Raw genomic sequence first — 19417 nt, forward strand, 5'->3', positions numbered from 1 at the left:
CTGTGAACAGTTTCGAGTAACAGTGTGGGATTCTACAACGCCGTAGAACGATATATGGTTCCACAGTAATAATGACTTTTCTAGTCTTTTTTCAGCTTGCCTGTCTCTGACCGCCACATGTGGACAAGTGAAATTTGATTGTTATCCAATCCCCAAAAACGCAGATTAATACCAAGTGTAGACAGGCTCTAAGAGTCCTTTGGCAAGACTCCTAACACTACATTGATCCACCTCTACGTTGATCCACCTGTGTCCCAACATGCCCATGTGGGGTCTTTGTGGGTAGCCCACCTGGGAACCTAAAGGTTTTGTCTGCAGTTTTCATGTTGGCCCAACATATGGATGCCCACCAGGTTCCCATCAGGGTTAGTGAGGAGACCAGGAGGGATTCAACATTGGAGGGTGAGCTGTAATGATGGAGCCCATTTGGGAAGCCCAACCAGATCCCAGTAACAAAAAGAATAAAAAATAAGAACTGCAACACTGTGAGAACACTGTGTACATTTGTTGTTTTCTTTTTCTAAAACCAGTACACAAGTAATTGTGTGCACTTTTGCTAGCTTCAGGAGATAACTAGTCAGTGAGGGGACCAGGAGGGGTTCAGCATGGGAGGGTGAGGGTGAGCTGTAACGATGGAGCCTATTTGGGAACCAGGTCCAAGTAACAACTCATGTACAAACCCACTGAGAGCCCATGCCCACCTGGAACCCACCTAGCCCACCTTCCACCCACATAAGCCCCTACATGTGCCCCACGTTAGCATGTTGGCTGGGGTAATATTGGTAACCTTGTAAGTATCAGGTAAAAGTAAATGCAGTATTTCTCATTGTTACATTGTTGTAGGAATATTATATTATTCAGAATTTTACTTTCTTTAAGTGAATTTATCTACTGAAAGTATCTGATTCCACTGGTAGATCATTTTGCTTGTTTCAAGCATTATTTCTTGACACAGCTGCATTATCTTATGTAGTTATTTTTGAATTAAGTGAAATCATCTGCCAATAGAATAAACACATATAAATAAATAAATTAGAAATGGGTTAATTAATTGACTTGATCAATATTAGAAATATTAGATATTTAGACAGTTTTACCTGCTAACGTGTACCTGTGTGTTGTAGTAGCTGGAGGTTTGTTTATTGGATGACAGCTTTATGCTGTTAGGTCAAAAGCACTAACTGTGCTCTGTGTTAAACTTGTGTTTACAGTTCTGAGAAATCAGCCCACTGTCAAAAGTTTTACAAGAATATCTTTTTTTTTTGGTAATGAGAAAGGCTTGGGAAATAGTGTTTAGAGAATCTTTTTTTGAAAGTATTACAGATTAAAAAACTTCAACACCGGGGGAACCTTGTGTAAATTTGTTGGTTTCTTTTTCTTAAACTTGCACACAAGTATTTGCGTTTGCACTTTTGCTAGCTACATGAGATAAATGGCTTCCATGACCAATAACAAAACCACATTCACATGGTCTGTTGATGTGCGATATTGACTGCTGAGCAGTTTGTAACCACTGAGCAATAATACTGTACTGATGAAGCATGGCTGAATAAATGATCTTATCTCCAAGCTCTACTCTGTCAGGGTCACTCCACAGACCACATGGTAAATTTCTCACAGCCTTGATGCTGTTTCTTGCGGAGGTGAGGCAGCCTCTGGGTTATTAAACTGCACTGAGATGCTTTCTGCTCTTTTTTATGTGTGTATAATAATGTGGGTTACCTCTCCACAGGCTGCCGAGGCATATGGGACAACATTTCCTGTTGGCACCACGCAGAGGTCGGGGAGGTGGTCGTCAATACCTGCCCGGACTTGCTGAAAAACCTCTTTGGCCGGGACGGTAATTCATTTGAGCACATCAGAACCACAGGACTGGCTATTAAGAGAGCATTAGGAGGGCTGTGACCGCTGAGAGATTAGACACCACGCAGTGATCCAAACCCGCCCTGAGACGTGACATGCTTTATCACCCAATTCTTCAAATACTATCAGAGCTTTTTTTAACGGGTATACATAGATAGAGTCTTTACTCATAAGGTTCACATGCTTTCATAAGCCAAGATCTTGTCATCATTTCCTCAAACACTTTGCAATGTGCAATAAATTACAGATATGAGTGATTGCTTGATAAAACAAACATGTCTCTCGAGAGAACATAACTTCAGCTATATTTGGGACATTTGACTCTCATTGGCAGGCTGTTGCATACGTGTGGATTTGCGAGAGAGAGAGAGAGAGAGAGAGAGAGAGAGAGAGAGAGAGAGTGAGGGATGGAATCCCAAAGGCTAGAGTGAGTGAATCATCCCCCCAACTCTGTTCAGTCTTGCTCAGTGACCCGTGGGCTCAGGCCAAGTGCGCAGTACCAGCACGCTTTTTTCCTCCTCCATCCACACAGCACTGGTGCCTTTAGCCCTGCATCCAGCCAACAAGCCATCTCTGCAAACGGCCTATTTTTACTCTTCTACAGCTCTGCCCAACCTCTGTTTTTAAATCCACAACATGAAAGATATGTTTATCCTTTAAAAAAACATATGTTTCCACCTAAGGCTTAATATTTTAGTTATTATCCTTTTAATTAAAAAATTAAAGCTATATTCACAATACAGTGTGACAAAGTGGTGCATGGCGGGGTGGTATGTGACGGGGTGGTACATTTAATTCCAAATTTTCTGTACCTTGCATACCCGTGCATATGCCACATTAGTATTAGAGTAAAAATTTGACAAAATAAAATCTTATATCTATTTTGCATGACGGCCGTCATTGGGCTGAGCTTGGTGGACCCTGTCTAACATGAACAAGCATCAAATAAACGTGAAATGTGAAAAGCCTGTGTTTGTTCCTTGCTATTTCAAAAGCTCTAATGATGTCTCCTCCACTTTGTAATGTTATAAAGTAAAGTAAAAGTACATCATTTATAAACTTAAGTAATAGGGCATTAGAGGAAGTGTGTTATTGTAAATAACATCACGGTTGTGATGATCTACAGCACTAGCTATCAGCCTATAACATGAGTTTGAGTGTTCCATTGCTTTTACGTAACTGTTTTTACAAAATAAAGAAACAAAAATAAATCAAAGAAGCCCTGAACTTTATACAGAATATGCTATTACACTGCAGATTACACTATCTGTTCCTTCTGCCAAAAAGTAGTTCCACAACAAGTGAGTTATTGCTATTCAATAGTAACAATTCCAAAACACCAGGGCAGACTAAGCAGAGGTTTGTTAAGGGACCTGTTGAGCCCTGTACACAGTAAGATGATACTGATACTATAAGGCTCACCTTTTGTGGTACGGATTGAGCCACAGAACTGTCCAAGTATCACATTCAGCCAGAGCCGTTATAAATGAGGAGACGGGCCACCGGTTGAAATATATTCTCGTAGTATTTAACACTTAACAGTGCTTAACACGCTTTAAACTATTCATTAGATTTTTGTCAGATTTTATCAGTGATAATCTGACCTTTTTTGATAATCTGAGTTTAGCAGTATTTTGGTCTCTCACCATTCATAGTGATTGGAGTTTGGACTTCCCGGCAGCATTGCAAAGATGGCCGCAGACTGAACATACTTGTCTATAAAGACAAGTCTCAGCCTTTTTGTCAGCGGAGTGAAGCTGTTCGGTTAACCAATATCTAACTAAATATTAAAACAGGCTGGTGTCACGGGGTGGTAAATCAAACTTAGGGATACAAACAAATAATAAAGCAAAAAAATAGAGGATCTTATGTAAACAAGGACACACGTATTCCTAAAATTAATACATTTACTTTTTTTATTTTGTTATTATTTGTCATGCTGGTCTTTACGTACATGTTAAAAATGGCCATGTACTAATGAAAAAATATTATTTATTTATGTATTTTGTTAACAGGAACAGTTGAATTATTACGTCTTATTATTAGTTCTATAGATTATTATTAGCCTTTAGGCACACTGTTACCAGTTTTTATCTGGTTTCATCTACTGGTGCAACATATATTAAGTGCAACATAAAACTGCAGAATTGAGATTGGCTTCATTGCATATGATCAGTTACTGGTTAGGACTACTATTACTAAATAGGTTCACTAAGCTGCTGAAGTCAAAACGTCAGCCTTTGAGACTAACAAGAACACTGTTGGTAATGAGATTAATTAACTTATAATTAAAGTCAAATAACTTTTATTATTTCTTGTTTTGCTAAAAATAAAATCTAAAACTAAACAAATTACAGTCAGATTACATGGGCAAAGTGCCTGCATGCGTGTTCTTGCAGGCTGCTGCTCTAGTTTGCATTTATGGCTCAGGCAAAGCTTGCTTGTGAGTTAGTTGAGTTAACAGGAAAAAAGCACTCATTTCACATTCAAATGGTAATAGGCGCCAGTGACGGGACCATGGCATGCTCTCTTCATGTAGGTTTACCCCTTTCCCTCTTTTCAGCTTTGTTCATTAAGAGGTGTGCTTTTTCACGTCTCTCTCAAGATCGATGGATGGATAGAGCTCTGAAAGCGCCCTGTTTGCATAAATTCTCTGCTGAATTGCTGTGACTGCCTGCTCTTTCTTTAAGAGGTTAATGGTGTACATGCTCTCCTGGGCTGGCTGGGCCTTTGCTAGCTGTTTTGTTTCCAGCAGACAGACTCAGAGTGCTGGAGCCTCAGGCTTGTGTGGGCTGAAATAGGCCTCCGTTCCCTCCCTTCCTCCCTCCCTCCCTCCATACAACCACTGCCCACCTGTCCTCTCCACACTGCCCTCTGGAAAGGGCAGAAAATTATACCGCAACTACTTTGTCCCCTGTCAACAGAGCTAACGTCGTGCTGGATGTGAGCACGTTCGACTGACCTGTCACCTTCAGAATGAAAAGAAGGTGACAGTTGGACAGACGTTTCGCTGAAGTGGCTCAGAAATGCATGTACGATCACGTCTGATTAACATCCTCCTTTGTAGGGACTCAAGTGTCCCAATGAAGAAGGCAGGCTGTCTGGAATGAAGTGTTGAGTGCCTGTTAGCGTCTGGAGAGTGTGAGTGTGAGTGTGTACTTTTGCCTGTGCGAGCCTATGTCTGGATGTATGATCGAGCAGGTGTGTGGGTCTGCATGTGCTCTGGCATGTGTATGTATTTGCATGAGCATGGACTGTGTGTGTGTGTGTCTGTGTGTCTATGTGTGTGCGTGTGCAATTGTTGTTTCATGGTGGTCACAGACTGAAATAGACCGCCATGCTGATGCATGTCGAGGGCGTTTACATTTAGGTCTCTCTCTTGAGTGCTCCACCGCCATATGCTGTTGAACTTGGCAGGTCTAACCCCCTGAAAGCCATTAAACATTCAGACCTTTTCAGACCTTTTAGCTTCTCTGCATTGAAATACACACACACACACACACACACACACACATATATATATATATATATGTATATATATATATAGTGATTATAGTCAGGTCCAAGTATTTTGACACAATTATGGTAATTTCATCTCTGTACACCACCTCAATAGATATGAACTGAAGCAATAGAGATGTAATTAAAGTATAGACAAATTCTGCATGAACTTTTTAGGATTTACAGTCATTTTTACATAGTCCCTCCATAGCCCCTTCACAGGCTCAAAAGTAATTGGACAATTGACTAATTAGAAATACCGTGGCCAGTTTTGGCCCTTTTCCTTGTTATTTTATGACAACTCTGCTGAAAAATCCAACTCTGATGGTAGCTGGTTTCAGACAGTCTAAGTGGGCCTTTGATGGTCAAGGTGGTTGAAAGAAGGTCCAGGTGAAAACATACCCTATACTGGTGAGCTAGCTGGTTAACCAGCTCTTGACCCACATAGTGCATGTTGCATTTGATTTTGGTCATGCTTGGTCATTCTGATGACACAGCTTGGTGATGCTGGTCATGCTAGTGATTTAGCTTAATCAGGTTGAGCTTGCTTGGAGACAAGCTAAACCATCAAACTACTTCACAACGAATGCCACTGGTAACAAAAACAGAATGACCAGATTGGACTGATAGAGACCATCTACATAAAGCCTGCCAAGTTCTGGAACAAGGTTCTCTGAACAGATGAGACCAAGATAACCAAGTATGAAGTAACATTATCTGTCAAACATAGTGGAGGAACTGTAATGGCATGGGCATGTTTGGCTGCCAATGGATTTATGGCACTGGTGTTAAGTGATAATGTGACAGCTGGTAGAAGGCTGGATTCTGAGGAATAGAAAGCTGTACTTTCTGTACAGATTCAGGAAAATGCTACAACTGAAAGGATAAGGTTTAAAATACAGATGGACACTGATCTAAAACATACTGCGAAAGCAACCCAAGCGGTTCTTGCTCTTTAATGTTTGAATTAGTCACCCAACCTCAACCCAGTCGGAGATGCTTTTCACTTAATGAAGACAGAAAGACCCTCAAACAAGCAGAAACTGTAGATGGTTGCAGTAAAGACCTGCCAAAGCATCTCAAGGAAGCTATGGAGATCAGTCATTGACTGCAAACAATTTGTATCCAAGTATAAAAAATACTCCTGGTAATATGTCCAATTACTTTTATGCTTGTGGAAATGGACAGACTACATTACAAAATGCCCACAATTCCTAAACTAAACTGTTAATGTAATATATTTGTCAAACTCCTTGAATATATTTATGTTTTTTTAAAGCACTGGTATTAACGTGTAGGTTTATAGAATGCCTCATTTGTCTGTCAAATCAGCCGTAGATATAATGGTAGCTATTTATGGAATATCCTGTGTGGGAGGCAAATGTTTTGTTACTGATGTTATTATCAAGCCTACACAGTAATCCTTAATGGAAGAGCCATAAACATGCACGTATGTCACGTATGGTTTTCAGCCTTTAGTTCCTGCCCCCAGTGCCTAACCGTCCCTCAGCAGTACGGCATATGGAAGAGGAGCATACAAGTGTGATCTCAATGTTGATGATGACGATGAGAAATGATGACAAGTTCTCAGCAGGGTGACTGGTATAATATGACTGCAGCTAGTGAGAGGCAGATTACAGTGTATGAGAAAATGTTAGGTGAAACTGTGAACTGAGTGTATGAACAAAAAAGCATGTGAGTCTTATGTTAAAAGAGATTTTAGTCTATACGTTGTATGTTTGGTACATGTATACTAAAAAAAACAATACAGTAAAAGACAAAAAAGTGACCCTTAAAATACACTGAACTGAAGTTTTTACATACACATTAATTTTCACTGGTTTTAGTGAAGAATGTTACATTTCTTTGTACAAATGTTTGTTTTATCTCTACTTCTGATGACACAGTTTGGTGATGCTGGTCATGCTGGTTGACCAGCTTGATCAGTCTTGGTCATACAGGTGGTCTTGCTTAATCAGGTTGAGCATGCTTGGATGCCTGCTAAACCATCATAGTACTTTACGACGAATACCACTGGTAACAAGAACAATAGAATACACAGAACTGAAGTTTGTACATAGACATTAATGTCCACTAGTTTTAGTAAAGAATGTACAGTTATAAAGGATAAACCGAGTACAGTTGTTTCCCAAGTGTATAAAGGCAAGGTGCCCAATATTACAGTTATAAACATTCTTGAGGCAGCTGTAAGACTCATTTGTCATACTGAGGAATAATAACTAAGGTGAAATGTAACATTTTATCTTTTATCTTTAACATCTAATCTTATGCCTTGTTAGAGGTTATATATTATATTAGAAATGTGAGAAATCTATATATTTTACAAACCAAACTAATGGACCATCATTAATGGTCCATCTTCCTTTTTTTGTTCTATACCAGGGGATTATTTTAGATAAATGACCTCAAATTGACTTGATAACTGTCCTGCGACACCGAGATAAGGGTGGGCGATTGGCAAAAATGTTATATACAATATTTTTACCTACATTTACCGATACGCCACGTGAATTAAGATATACAGTGCTTTTTATTCTAAACTGGCCGCACCACAACTAGTTAAACTAGTTAAAGTGAGTGTTCTTTGTTAAAGTGAGTGTTCTGTGCTAAAAAAATAACCATGATATGCTCTGGACATCATACTGTTTAACATGAGCACACAATTTACCACAATAAGTATCATCATATTTCCCACCTCTATCTTCTAGACATCTGCTGCCAGACTTTTTTTTTATTCCCAGTAGTCTTTCTAGTTAGGATAAGTGGAGTTATGACATAACTACATTTTTGGAGAAGGACCACACCCTGAACTTTTCCTCCTGGCTCTCAAGCCCCTTATATACTCCCGCTTCTCAGTTCGACTCTGTGTTGAACAAACATTGCACCCATCTCCATCCCTAAGCCTCCCTTTCTTCCATCACTCACCACATCAATGGGGGGTCTGGCTTCACGTGCAGACCACAGGAAAGCCAACCCAGACTCTAAGCCACCCTCCCATTCTACCTGAGGCTATGGTCTGCACTAGTAAAATGAAGAAAACAAAGAGAGAGATTATTCATTTCACCCCTGAACCAAATATGCAAATTATGTGAGGGTGAGGAACTGAAGAATGGGACTGCATACAGCTCTGTATGGAGTTTAAAGGGTGCATGTGTAATAACTTCCATACTTGAAGCTTGTGATGCATTAAAGATACCTAATGTGTTACAACTGTCCTGCTGTTATTGTAATCGGCCTACACTAAAGGTGCATTTCCACCTGGAGAGTGATCATGCCAAAGCAGGCAGAGAATTGATTTTGATGGAGCTTGATAACACCACAACATCCAATGCTTTGAAAAACGTCTTCAGTTGCTTCAGACAGAATAATGGTTCCTCAGAAGAAAAATAGCAAATAATCCATTTGATCGGCGAATAATTACTCAAAAAATTGGTTTGCTGTTTATCATTTCTTCCCTCCCAAATTCATGTTTCTCCAAAAAAACACCAGCAGGCCAGAGTCCCCTAATTTCATTTTTCCATTTTTTCCATCTTTCAGGGAACATCAGCAGGAACTGTACGGCTAATGGATGGTCAGAAGCTTACCCCAGTGTCAAAAGCGTATGCTATTCTGAATACAAGCCCAGCAAGGTGAGTGGGACGGCACTGGGTCTGTATGCTATAGATAGATGTATGAAGTTTTTGTGATATTTATATAATATATATGATATGTAAATATTTAGGATCTCGCCAGACAGACACTTATAGTTGAGACATGAACTTTGTGACACATATGAACGGATGAGAGAAGGTAATGAAATCAGTGCGTAAACTCATGCAGGAAGGATCGGTTTTGACTGATGGGTGGCCCCTGTCGTCCGCTGTGTGAGCGCTGTGCTGACTGAAGAATCGCTCTGTCTGGAGCCTCGGGGCTCTTGAACATCTCTGTCCAAACCACTCAGCTCCCTAGCCTGGTCCTCTGCCAGCTGAGGCTGCTTTTTTGGAGTGTGCGTGTATGTGCGCCTCTGCATGTGTGGGGGAGCGAGACAAAAAAGCAGAGAAAAGTGTTTGAAAAGTGTGAGAGAAAGAGAGATTCTGACTCTAGACTATTTTAATGGGCTCCCCCCCAAATTGCAGTGAATATTATGTTTCTGCTAGACTGAAGAGAAAGTGATTTTACACTGTAGAAAAAAGCAGAGCTAGAAGCCAAAGACGACATAGATGATAACAGACTCAAAGAGCAGAAGCAGATTTATTCTCATCTGTAAGAGTAGATGTAGCCTGAAAGGAGAGGTAAGTGTTCAGTTTGCTTATACTGAAACCTATCTGACCTCATTAGAGCTGACCATTCTGTCTGGTCATGCAGCCGCCTTTTTCTTTTTTTTTTGACTAAGCATTAAATCAGTGGTTACATCTTGTGGCTGTCCGCTGGTGCAGCTGTGGGGTAGTGGGTAAATCGGAAGAGCAGAAACAAGCCACTGAGCTGGAAAGGCTAGATGTTTTGCAAAGGGTGAACCAAAAGGAAACAGTGGGGTGAACCAAGAGGAAACGAGGGTTAAACCAGAAGGGATTAAAAAAAAAAGCTCTGGAATAAATAAAGTAAATTGACCAATTGTTTTCTGTGGACACAGAGGTCAATATATGCCTGATCTGTACGTATACTAAATATATTGTACCTTTACAAATACACACAGTGAATGAGTATGATTAGCAGAAGTCTACCATGTGAACTTTTAATGGAGCTGTCCAGCTAGCATTTAAACCAGTATTTTTTGTTATTTGCTATGCAGTGTAATATTAGCATTGCATCCCTCGGAGGTCCAGCAGAAATATTGTCCATCAGTATTCTCTCATTACAGTAACATGAGAATTACTCAAGTTAGGTTATACAGTCGCTGTGAATGCCCCCATCCTGATAAAGATATCCTCCTTGCTGGCGTAGCCACTGACGTTGAGGCTAATAAATACAGTCATATTGTTCAGCTTCCTTGCACTAACATTGGCTATCTGACATCCCTCTGCATTAGCCAACTAGCTGATGCTTTTCCTTAAATATGCATTATTACACAGGGATTTGCTTAATGTTAGTAGTAGAAGTAGTTTGGGTTAGCTCATTTATGATCTTAATCTACCCCTTGGTCTACACCTAAACCTGACCTTAATCTACCCCTTAGTCTACACATAAACCTGACCTTAATCTACTCCTTAGTCTCTACACCTAAATTTAACCTTAATCTACCCCTTAGTCTACACATAAACCTGACCTTAATCTACCACTTAGTCTACACCTAAACCTGACCTTAATCTACCCCTTAGTCTACACATAAACCTGACCTTAATCTACCCCTTAGTCTACACCTAAACCTGACCTTAACCAAAGTGAAATAAGAAATCCTTGCCGTTTCTCCATTGATGTCTGTCCAAAACTTTATGGCATTACTCTCATCTCAGCCTGATCTCACTGTTCCTGAACAGCATAATTGTCTCCAATAGTGTCTCCCAGCATTGCTTTTAAAAATCGTATTTCTTTAAATACAGGTCAGATGGGTTGTGTGAGTTATTGCGATTATTCTGCTCAACAGCGCCACCAGTGGACAGTGGACGACCAAATGGGTCGTATTTTTGGACTTGAACAATGAACCTATATGGTCATTTTTTTGTCTTGAGAGATGGTGGGCCAAGCCAAGCTGTACTTGAAGCTTGAAAGGCTCTTGGTACCGAAGGCTTTTGCATATGCAAAGTTTTAACACAGTGATATTTCTTCATCATTGTTAAGAACGTTAAAAAGATCAGTCTTCCACTGTCCCTGTCATTAAAAAAGATACTCAGCATTAGAGTGACACGCATTGTCTAAACACAAAAAGCTAAATCCTAGCAAGCTAGTGAGCGTTCCTGAATGTTATGGAATAAGGTGTAAGATGTTAAAGCAACATTATGTAGCAATTCAATTAAATATCGTTTTATTTTTTATTTTGATGGTACACGTTAATAGTGAGAATAGCATCAGTGCCACAGCATAACTTTGTGTAGCTGCATGACACCTCCTGCAAGAACTGTGCAACGCTGCGCAACCCGAGACATATTTGTGTACAATTCTGTAATGTTGCTTTACCACGTCTGTCCACACGCTTCTATGCATGTTTACAGCTGTTAATCTCTGCATCTGTAGGGGATCCCAGTGGCGAAACCTCCCAGATCTTGCTGTCAAAAATTAGCTGTCATTAGACAAGAATGCTGCCATTGCGTCATGGTAGACTAGCTCAACAGTTAAGACCACCGTGGTCCCCACATGGGGCATATAGGTGAATATGCTTTACTGTAGAAGTAAGACTATTTTAACAGTTTTAGTTTTGGCTGTGTAGAGTGTAGAATCATACCGCGTTCTTCAAGTTATGAACCATTTTTGATGCTCATAAAGATTATCTGGTGCAATATTAGCAGGAATCCAGTTCTCATTATAGCTTGGATTAAGGATTAGGGCTTTATTCATAAGTGCAGTGACAGACCTACTTTTGCAAGTTTTAAATGTATAATTCGGTAGTTGGAGCCCTGTAGCTCTCAACCCATGCTGCCTTCCATAAATTAGTCTCCTGAATCATATTTGTAACTGTGACCTTTTTCACAATTCACTGCTGTGGCCTGGTATTGCTGAAAACATTTTCACTTCCCATCATGCCTGGTGTTGTTTTTTTGACGTGTTGGAATAATTAGCATAAAACAAACGGACAGCTGCTCAGTTGCTGTAATTCATATAAAGAACTCACTTATATAACTGAGATCTTTTTGATAGAGAGGTTAAAGACTCAAGAAAGAGTGCAAGAAATGGACTGAAACTCTTGATCTGATCAGACATGAGAAGCACAGCCTCACGTTCACACTTAAAGGCTCTTATCTGGGGAGCTAATTTAGTGCACGGCCGCTGTAATGAATCCAAGATCCTCAGTAATACTATAATTATCTTTCGCCGTAAAGCACTAGATGCCGTTCAGATGTTACAGGCAGTGTGCTTTGTGTGACAGCTTGCTGGGGTTTGGGCTTGAACGTCTAGGGACTCAGCAGTGAGGGCAAACTCCTCTCATGCTTGAGTAAGCTGCTCACATGGATTCAGTGGCTTGTCAGCACTGCTGGAGATGATCCTGGGGATTGGATCAGACACCTAGACGCACACGGTGATGAGACGAGAAATGTGCCGCCTCTGAAGCAGTTGTGAAACTGCGCAAACCCGAGGGTGTAGGAAGAGCCCAGGACGTGTGCCCTAAGGAGGATGATTCAACCGGGTTGTAAATGGGTTTAATTTAAAGCTTCTCCTACAGTTCTATCGAAGTAGCATACTTAGCTTCTTAGCATGCAGCTGCTGAGTAGTGTGTGTTCCAAAAACGTTGCTTTGCTGTACAAAGGAAAGGCGTGTTAAACGGGCTGTCATTTGTTCATTTGTTGAGAACAATGAGAGATTTTGACGTTTTGTGTTACCTCTGTTGGATTTGAACTGGGCAGGCCGTAAGACGCTTACATCAAATAACCAACCACATGTGGTATCTCTAAGACAAAATTGGATCCATTGATTTACGCAAATGATTTGTTGCCCATAACAGCAGTTTAGCCACAGCGGTATACTGTAGCAAATATTTACAATGATTGACCCAGTTCCAACTGCATTCACACTCACCTTGGCTATTACAACATTTACATTTACATTTAAGGCATTTAGCAGACGCTCTCCAGAGCGACTTATAAAAGTGCTTTACTATTTACCCAAGAAAAACCTAGTTTGAATAGACTAAAAATTCAAAAATACCTCTAAGCTTATATACTACTAAACACAAGTCAATAAAGTGACCACTCTGCTATTCGTCCAAGTGCTCTCGGAAGAGGTGGGTCTTCAGTCTGCGTTTAAAGACAGAGAGCGACTCTGCTGTTCGGACACCCAGAGGAAGCTCGTTCCACCACTTTGATGCCAGGACAGAAAAAAGCCTGGAGGCTTGTCTTCTGTGGATTTTGAGGGATGGCGGGTCGAGCCGAGCCGTACTTGAAGCTTGAAGGGCTCTTGGTGCGGATCGGCTTTTGACCATTGCCATCGAGTACGGAGGGGCTGGTCCATTCTTGGCTTTGTAGGCCAGTGTCAGGGTTTTGAATCTGATGCGGGAAGCAGCTACAGGAAGCCAATGAAGAGAACGCAGCAGTGGAGTGACATGGCTGAATTTAGGAACGACACTCCAACCTCTGCCAGAAAATAAAAGCTGCTTGTTTATGTTAAGCCAAATACTGATGAGACAAAACATTATGACCCCCTGCCTAATATAGTTGATAATCTATGTGCCACCAAACAGTTCTCCACTCTACAAGACCTCTGAAGGTGCTCTGTAGCATCTGGCACCGAGATGTTTGCAGCAGATCTTCTAAGTGCTGTATGGTGTGAGGTGGTGACACAGTGGATGGCTGGACCTCTTCCAGCTTATCTCACAGATAAACAGCGCACATGTGCATATTTGTCCACGTGATGGAAAAGTAAACAAGGTCCATGGTCCATTCTTGATGGTTACACTCATTTACTGTAACAATCATTAACCCCTTAAACAGCCTGTGGCATGTCCGCAGGCTGAAAGTGTTATTACAAACATATATTACCAAAGAATAGTCCCACCAGTTTGTACAGAAGACCCTGTAGTTACTGAGTAATAAACCTTAGTGTGTAATAAGCCTTGGAGTATTATAAGGGGTTAAACAGGTCTGTGCCACAGTAGCCATTCTGTCGGTTGTGGCTAATTTGGTTACATTCTACTTGGACTCTCTGAATTACAAGTCGCTCAACTGTACATTCAATTAATTTAATTGCTAGAAATGCAAATCTGCCTGCCTGAGGCTGAGAATGTACCTAATTAAGTGTGCGTTGGGAGAAAATAGGAAATATTTAACCACTGACCACACAACACAAGAGCTTACTTTGTTTCAGTTTGCTTGGAAAGTTCATAAAAGTTCATAAAGCTCCACAGAATGCAGGCCATGAGGTGCACTTTTGACCCCAATCAGACGCTGTATGACCGTTGTCGGTCTTGGTCATTGGGACAGTGGCCAGATGCTTCTCTGATTCGTATACGAATCGAGAGTGAAACGGGCGGTGGGTTGTTTTTTATTCACTACCTGCGATGGGGGGAAATTAAACATCAGAGCAATTTCCTGATGAGGAGTAGTAGAGCCAGGGAGGGCAAAATCCGTGCCTCACAGGAGTTCTCTCTTTGAAATTAGCGAAGATGACAGAGAGTTCCCCTCCTGAGGCTTTTGAGGGGGTAGACCATAGGCTGACCTTGACCGAGGCTCATCTGCAGCCTGATTTCAAGACTGAAGTCTGTTGTGCATCAGCAAGGCCCGGCGAGTTCCCCTTGTAGAGGAATTACAGCAAGTGCACTGATAAAAGAAATGCTGATCCTTTATCGATTCTGATTTTGGGTCATTTTAGAGTCCAGGTCACATTAAAAGGCTTGCTATAAGCCTGTGCTTATTAGACTCATTTGTCTTTCACACATCAGCTAACATCTCTTGAGAGGTGCCATTTGATTGTTCCCTAGACTGTGGATTAATCATCAAGCAGGGAACATGACCTTGTTCTGAAAACTTTACAGATTCTTTACAGAGTATTTTGATAGAAGGCAGTGTCAAGCTGCTGCTGACCCTTCGCAGGACCTGGTCCTGTTTTAATGTCACATTTTATATGAGACTCTCCAGATACTTTCCATGGGCATCCCCAAAAATACATTCCGAAGAGGCTTCTTGATATTCTTCTGCCAACCTATAAGTGTCTGTCTGAAAAAGGAAATGAGCTGGCTTCCTCTCGAACCTTTCCTGACTTGTGCAAAGTGACTGGTTCCTGTCTCACGCCATCGTCCTGCTGCAGCTCAGTTAACCTTTAGGCCACCGCACAGAAGAATGTCCAAATATTTTAATTCTCTTTGAATTAACGTGGCCTCTTTGGTCTAACAGGAGATGGTGTTTTAGATTTAACCTGGCATTGTGTCAGAAGGTCATCAGATACTGACTGGAATGGTAGGAGCTAATTAGAACCAGTAATTCAGTGTTATTGAATACTGTTATGGATCATCGTGTTCTACATTCATCTGTCCAGCTAAAGCACTATAGCAGGACATCTGCATCACCTTAAAGCTTGAAAGTGGGACAACTAAAATGTTATAGCTGTAAATAACATCCTTTAAGTACACACTGTATAAATAAAAAGGGATATATTGTGGCCAGGCTATTCTATAAAATTTAATGGCCTCTGCTTGGAACGCAGTTAACTTGGTGTCTAGATCAGGAATGCCATTGGTGGTTATGGGGAATTAGGCTGAGCTGTGTGTGGATGTGCCAGGTGGTGCGTAAGGCCTGAAGAATGCTGTTTATGGAGGATGCTCTTATCTGAGCTCCATCACACTTCTCTCCCACCAACCATGCTGTCTCCTCTGCTCTGAGTTTCCATGGTTATCAGCCTAGCGTGGCATCGCTGGGGCAGTGGACGTCTGCCTCAGTTAATGCTCGGCTGGTCAAAGGGGTGAAGGGGTCATTGGCACTGTTTATGCATGCCAGATTGCCATAAATGTTATCTACTTACCACTTATTTATAGCCATGGATGTTCTGGTGGGGGGCAGGAGAATGTCTTTTGAAGAATAAGCATATTTCTTTTTATTTGATGTTTTCTAGGAACCAAACATGAGAACTCAACTTGATGTTCTTCTTATTTGTCTAGCTGGAGTTCTACACCGTGGTGAAGACCCTGTACACGCTGGGCCACAGTCTGTCTCTCATAGCTCTCATCACTGGCAGCACTATCCTGTGTCTCTTCAGGTACAAAGCAACGAGGCCTCAGTCAGATGATGCATCCTTTCAAACTCTGCTTTATGTAACGTGCGATGCCTTTTGAATGGACAGCTGCGGCAGATATTAATTGTAATCATTACAGGAGTTCAGTTTTGGCAGTATTTTTGGAAAGACCATAATTCAGAGTTTTTGACACTGAGTGTAAACATTGTGCTTGGCGTTCTATCTCGTCTTGATAGTGTTTATATGACTGAGAGCCTGAAATATTCATATAAAAGCTGGGAGGCAGACAAATTAAGAATTGCTTAACCTTTAACTGGATTAGCCTTTTGCAGGGGAATTGTTGTTATCTTTAGAAAGCCTGAGTGTGTATTGAATATGTCCTCCATATCTTGCAGAAAGCTTCACTGCACCAGGAACTACATCCATCTGAATCTGTTCTTCTCCTTCATCCTAAGAGCGATTGCTGTGCTTATCAAGGATGCTATATTGTTTTCCCACAATGAGAACATACAGTGCAACGAACAGCCTTCACTGGTGAGTTGGTGCCACAAAAAAAGTAAATATAAAGTGAATAGTCTTCACTTTAAAGAGTGCTTATTTTTTAAGTCGTTGTTGACAGCTTTATTCACTATCAGAGATGCGCTGATATGGAACAATGAAAAATGATAACTAACCAGTAATTAATACTTCAGTTATTCAGTTCATGTTATTTTTCTGAACATTTTAATCGCAAATTGAAATGTATATGTTCATGTTTGTTCAGTGGGTCTACTCCGGCATTTAAGATGCTTGATTTATGATGTTGACATTTTCATATTTAGCAGGAAAGCTTATTATCTAACATTAGCACTCCACCATAACTGATATAGCAGTGGCATTCCTGACTGGATTGAGAATCAGACATTTGACCTTCTGTCTGTAGAACTGGTGTTATCCATTATGCTGTTCAATGCATGCTACACGGTTGAGAATGAAAATCTCTGTCACTTTACTTTTTGCTTTGACTGTTAAGGATGAGCGTTCCAGAGCATTTTATTATTAAATTTATATTTAAGAATTACATATTCAAATTCATAAAGCAAAGACTATAAAAATAGTAAGCCCCCATAAAACATTACAGGTTGTCGACAGACACCAGATCTTATTGTATTTTACCCAATGGCTTCTTTTTGCTTGAATTTGTGAAGGGTTAGTTTGCTGATACCACATAAAATGTTCACTAAAAAAATGTTTTATTATAGTTTTATTATCTTAAATCTGTAGAGGGTAAAGTGAATTTGGGCTTCTTGTATATCAGCGTTCTTTGGTAACAGTTTGTCATGGCTGCTCTATGAATTATCTGCTACTGGCTGCCAGAGAACCTTTGGTGTGAGATAGATATCTGGGTCTGGGAGTTGATTGAGGAGACTGGGAAAATGAGGTATGGTTTTGCTAGCCTCTATAAGCTAGTTAATTTCTCTAGTGTTGCTAGATTCAAATTCAGTTAAAATGATTATGAAGATTGCAGCACAGTGAGCTAGCCATAGTACAACTCTTAGTAGTATATTTATGTACTTCATTAATATTGTGCAGTTTATTTTGTCCTTCCTTATATTTTGATGCTTTGGAATCAAGAAAAAAAACCAGTATTAACTATTTGAATCAAATTAGAGTCGACTCCAAAATTTGTAGAGTCAAACAAGCTGATGTAGTCTTTCCCTACTTCTGTCTTTGACCTAAACAAATAAGGAACCCAGTTGTAAGTTCTTTACTGCCCTCTTCACTGCAATATTACATTTAAACCATTACATTTCTATTACATTTCATTTAATGGTGAATAATAAATTGACTGTTGAAAACTATGCACCCCAAACCAGCACTACTACTACTACTGGTGTGTCCACTCTAAAGTCAAACAATAAAGAAACACTGAATGGTGATATTCACAAAAGTATTCTGTTTCTGCTCTGCAGATAGGCTGCAAAGCCAGCCTGGTCATCTTCAACTACTTCATCATGGCTAATTTCTTCTGGTTGCTGGTGGAGGGTCTCTATCTACACACCCTGCTAATGGTTATCTTCTCCAAGAACCGGCACTTCGTTGTCTATCTCTTCATCGGATGGGGTAAATGTCACTCTTCTCATTCAGATACACTCTGCTGTCACACATTGTGCACTGAGGAATTCACTCCATATGGGATTTACCTCATGCTCTTCTCTAGACGACAGAGGCATTCATGTTTTTTTGGTTTTGTGCCCAGAACAGAGGTAAACACCATTGTGGCGTCCTTAAACTGCGGGAGCGTGTTGTGTTCTAGAGCTATTTCCTGAGTTTTTTCCGCTGTCACGTATAATCCTTCGAACCAAAGCCCGAAATCATGTTCTTGCCGCTAAACGCCATTGATGTCTTTGTTCCATTTTGCATGGAGAGCATTTGCGGGGGGATAAACTTGTCTTTCAGCAAGGGGTGGGATAAAAGCACATTCAGAAGCAGACAGCATTTGGTCAGCTTTCTTCTTGACAGTTGCTGGCCACAAGCAAAGTAATCTTCATTTAAGAAGCAAATCATACCCACACACAAGTACACACTCACACACACACCTTTTCATAACACTGCACCGTGCTTTTGCCTTCCTGCTCGTCCTCCTAAAGGGGGCTCAGCAGATGAGAGAGTGCGCGAGGACCAGAATGGCTCGTCACTGGCTTTTCTCACCATGTTTGCGCTGCATTATGTATCAAACGTCTTTGTAGTTGATTGTCTCCGTGGGGTGAAGCCTCTGCCAAGCAGAGAAATGAAAGGAGGGTGACTGCAGTTCAGTCTCTGTGCCTGAAGGACCGGGGATGGACCATGGCTTGCTGGAAACATCCCATCAGCACCTCATTAACATTCTCTTTCATCATGACAGTGATAATAAACAATCTTCTTTCCTTTATGTTTACCAGGTTTTTTTCTTCTTCTTCCCAACACACTCGGCACCAACCGCTTTCGTAATCTTGGTTACACTGTTTACCCTACTCAGAATCAAACCATGTTTTCCGCCAAGATCTGGACAGTGATTTACACCCGTAATTTTGCTCCCATCTAATGGTATACCGGGCATCATAATAAACCTCAGGATAAGCAATTGTCCCAGTTGGAGAAATCCAGACACTTCCCAGACCTCTATAAAGCTTCAAAAGTCTTGAGGAATTTGACACATGATCTACTACCTACTTATATATGGTCCTATACTTGCATTATACATGCATTATTGAAGAGTTGTAAT

The 19417-nt window shown here is 40.8% G+C and overlaps 1 protein-coding gene across 1 annotated transcript in view; it reads left to right on the forward strand.

Moving 5' to 3' along the window:
* Positions 1–19417, forward strand: part of vipr2 (vasoactive intestinal peptide receptor 2) — a 53035-nt gene that overhangs the window by 24785 nt on the left and 8833 nt on the right. Inside the window, exons 3-7 of the mRNA XM_072690736.1 lie at positions 1733–1840; positions 8923–9014; positions 16100–16197; positions 16569–16707; positions 18126–18276. Coding sequence (XP_072546837.1) covers positions 1733–1840; positions 8923–9014; positions 16100–16197; positions 16569–16707; positions 18126–18276 — 588 coding nt within the window. The remainder of the gene's footprint in view (positions 1–1732; positions 1841–8922; positions 9015–16099; positions 16198–16568; positions 16708–18125; positions 18277–19417) is intronic.

The sequence above is a fragment of the Salminus brasiliensis genome, chromosome 1, assembly GCF_030463535.1.
Source record: "Salminus brasiliensis chromosome 1, fSalBra1.hap2, whole genome shotgun sequence".
NCBI lineage: Eukaryota > Metazoa > Chordata > Actinopteri > Characiformes > Bryconidae > Salminus > Salminus brasiliensis.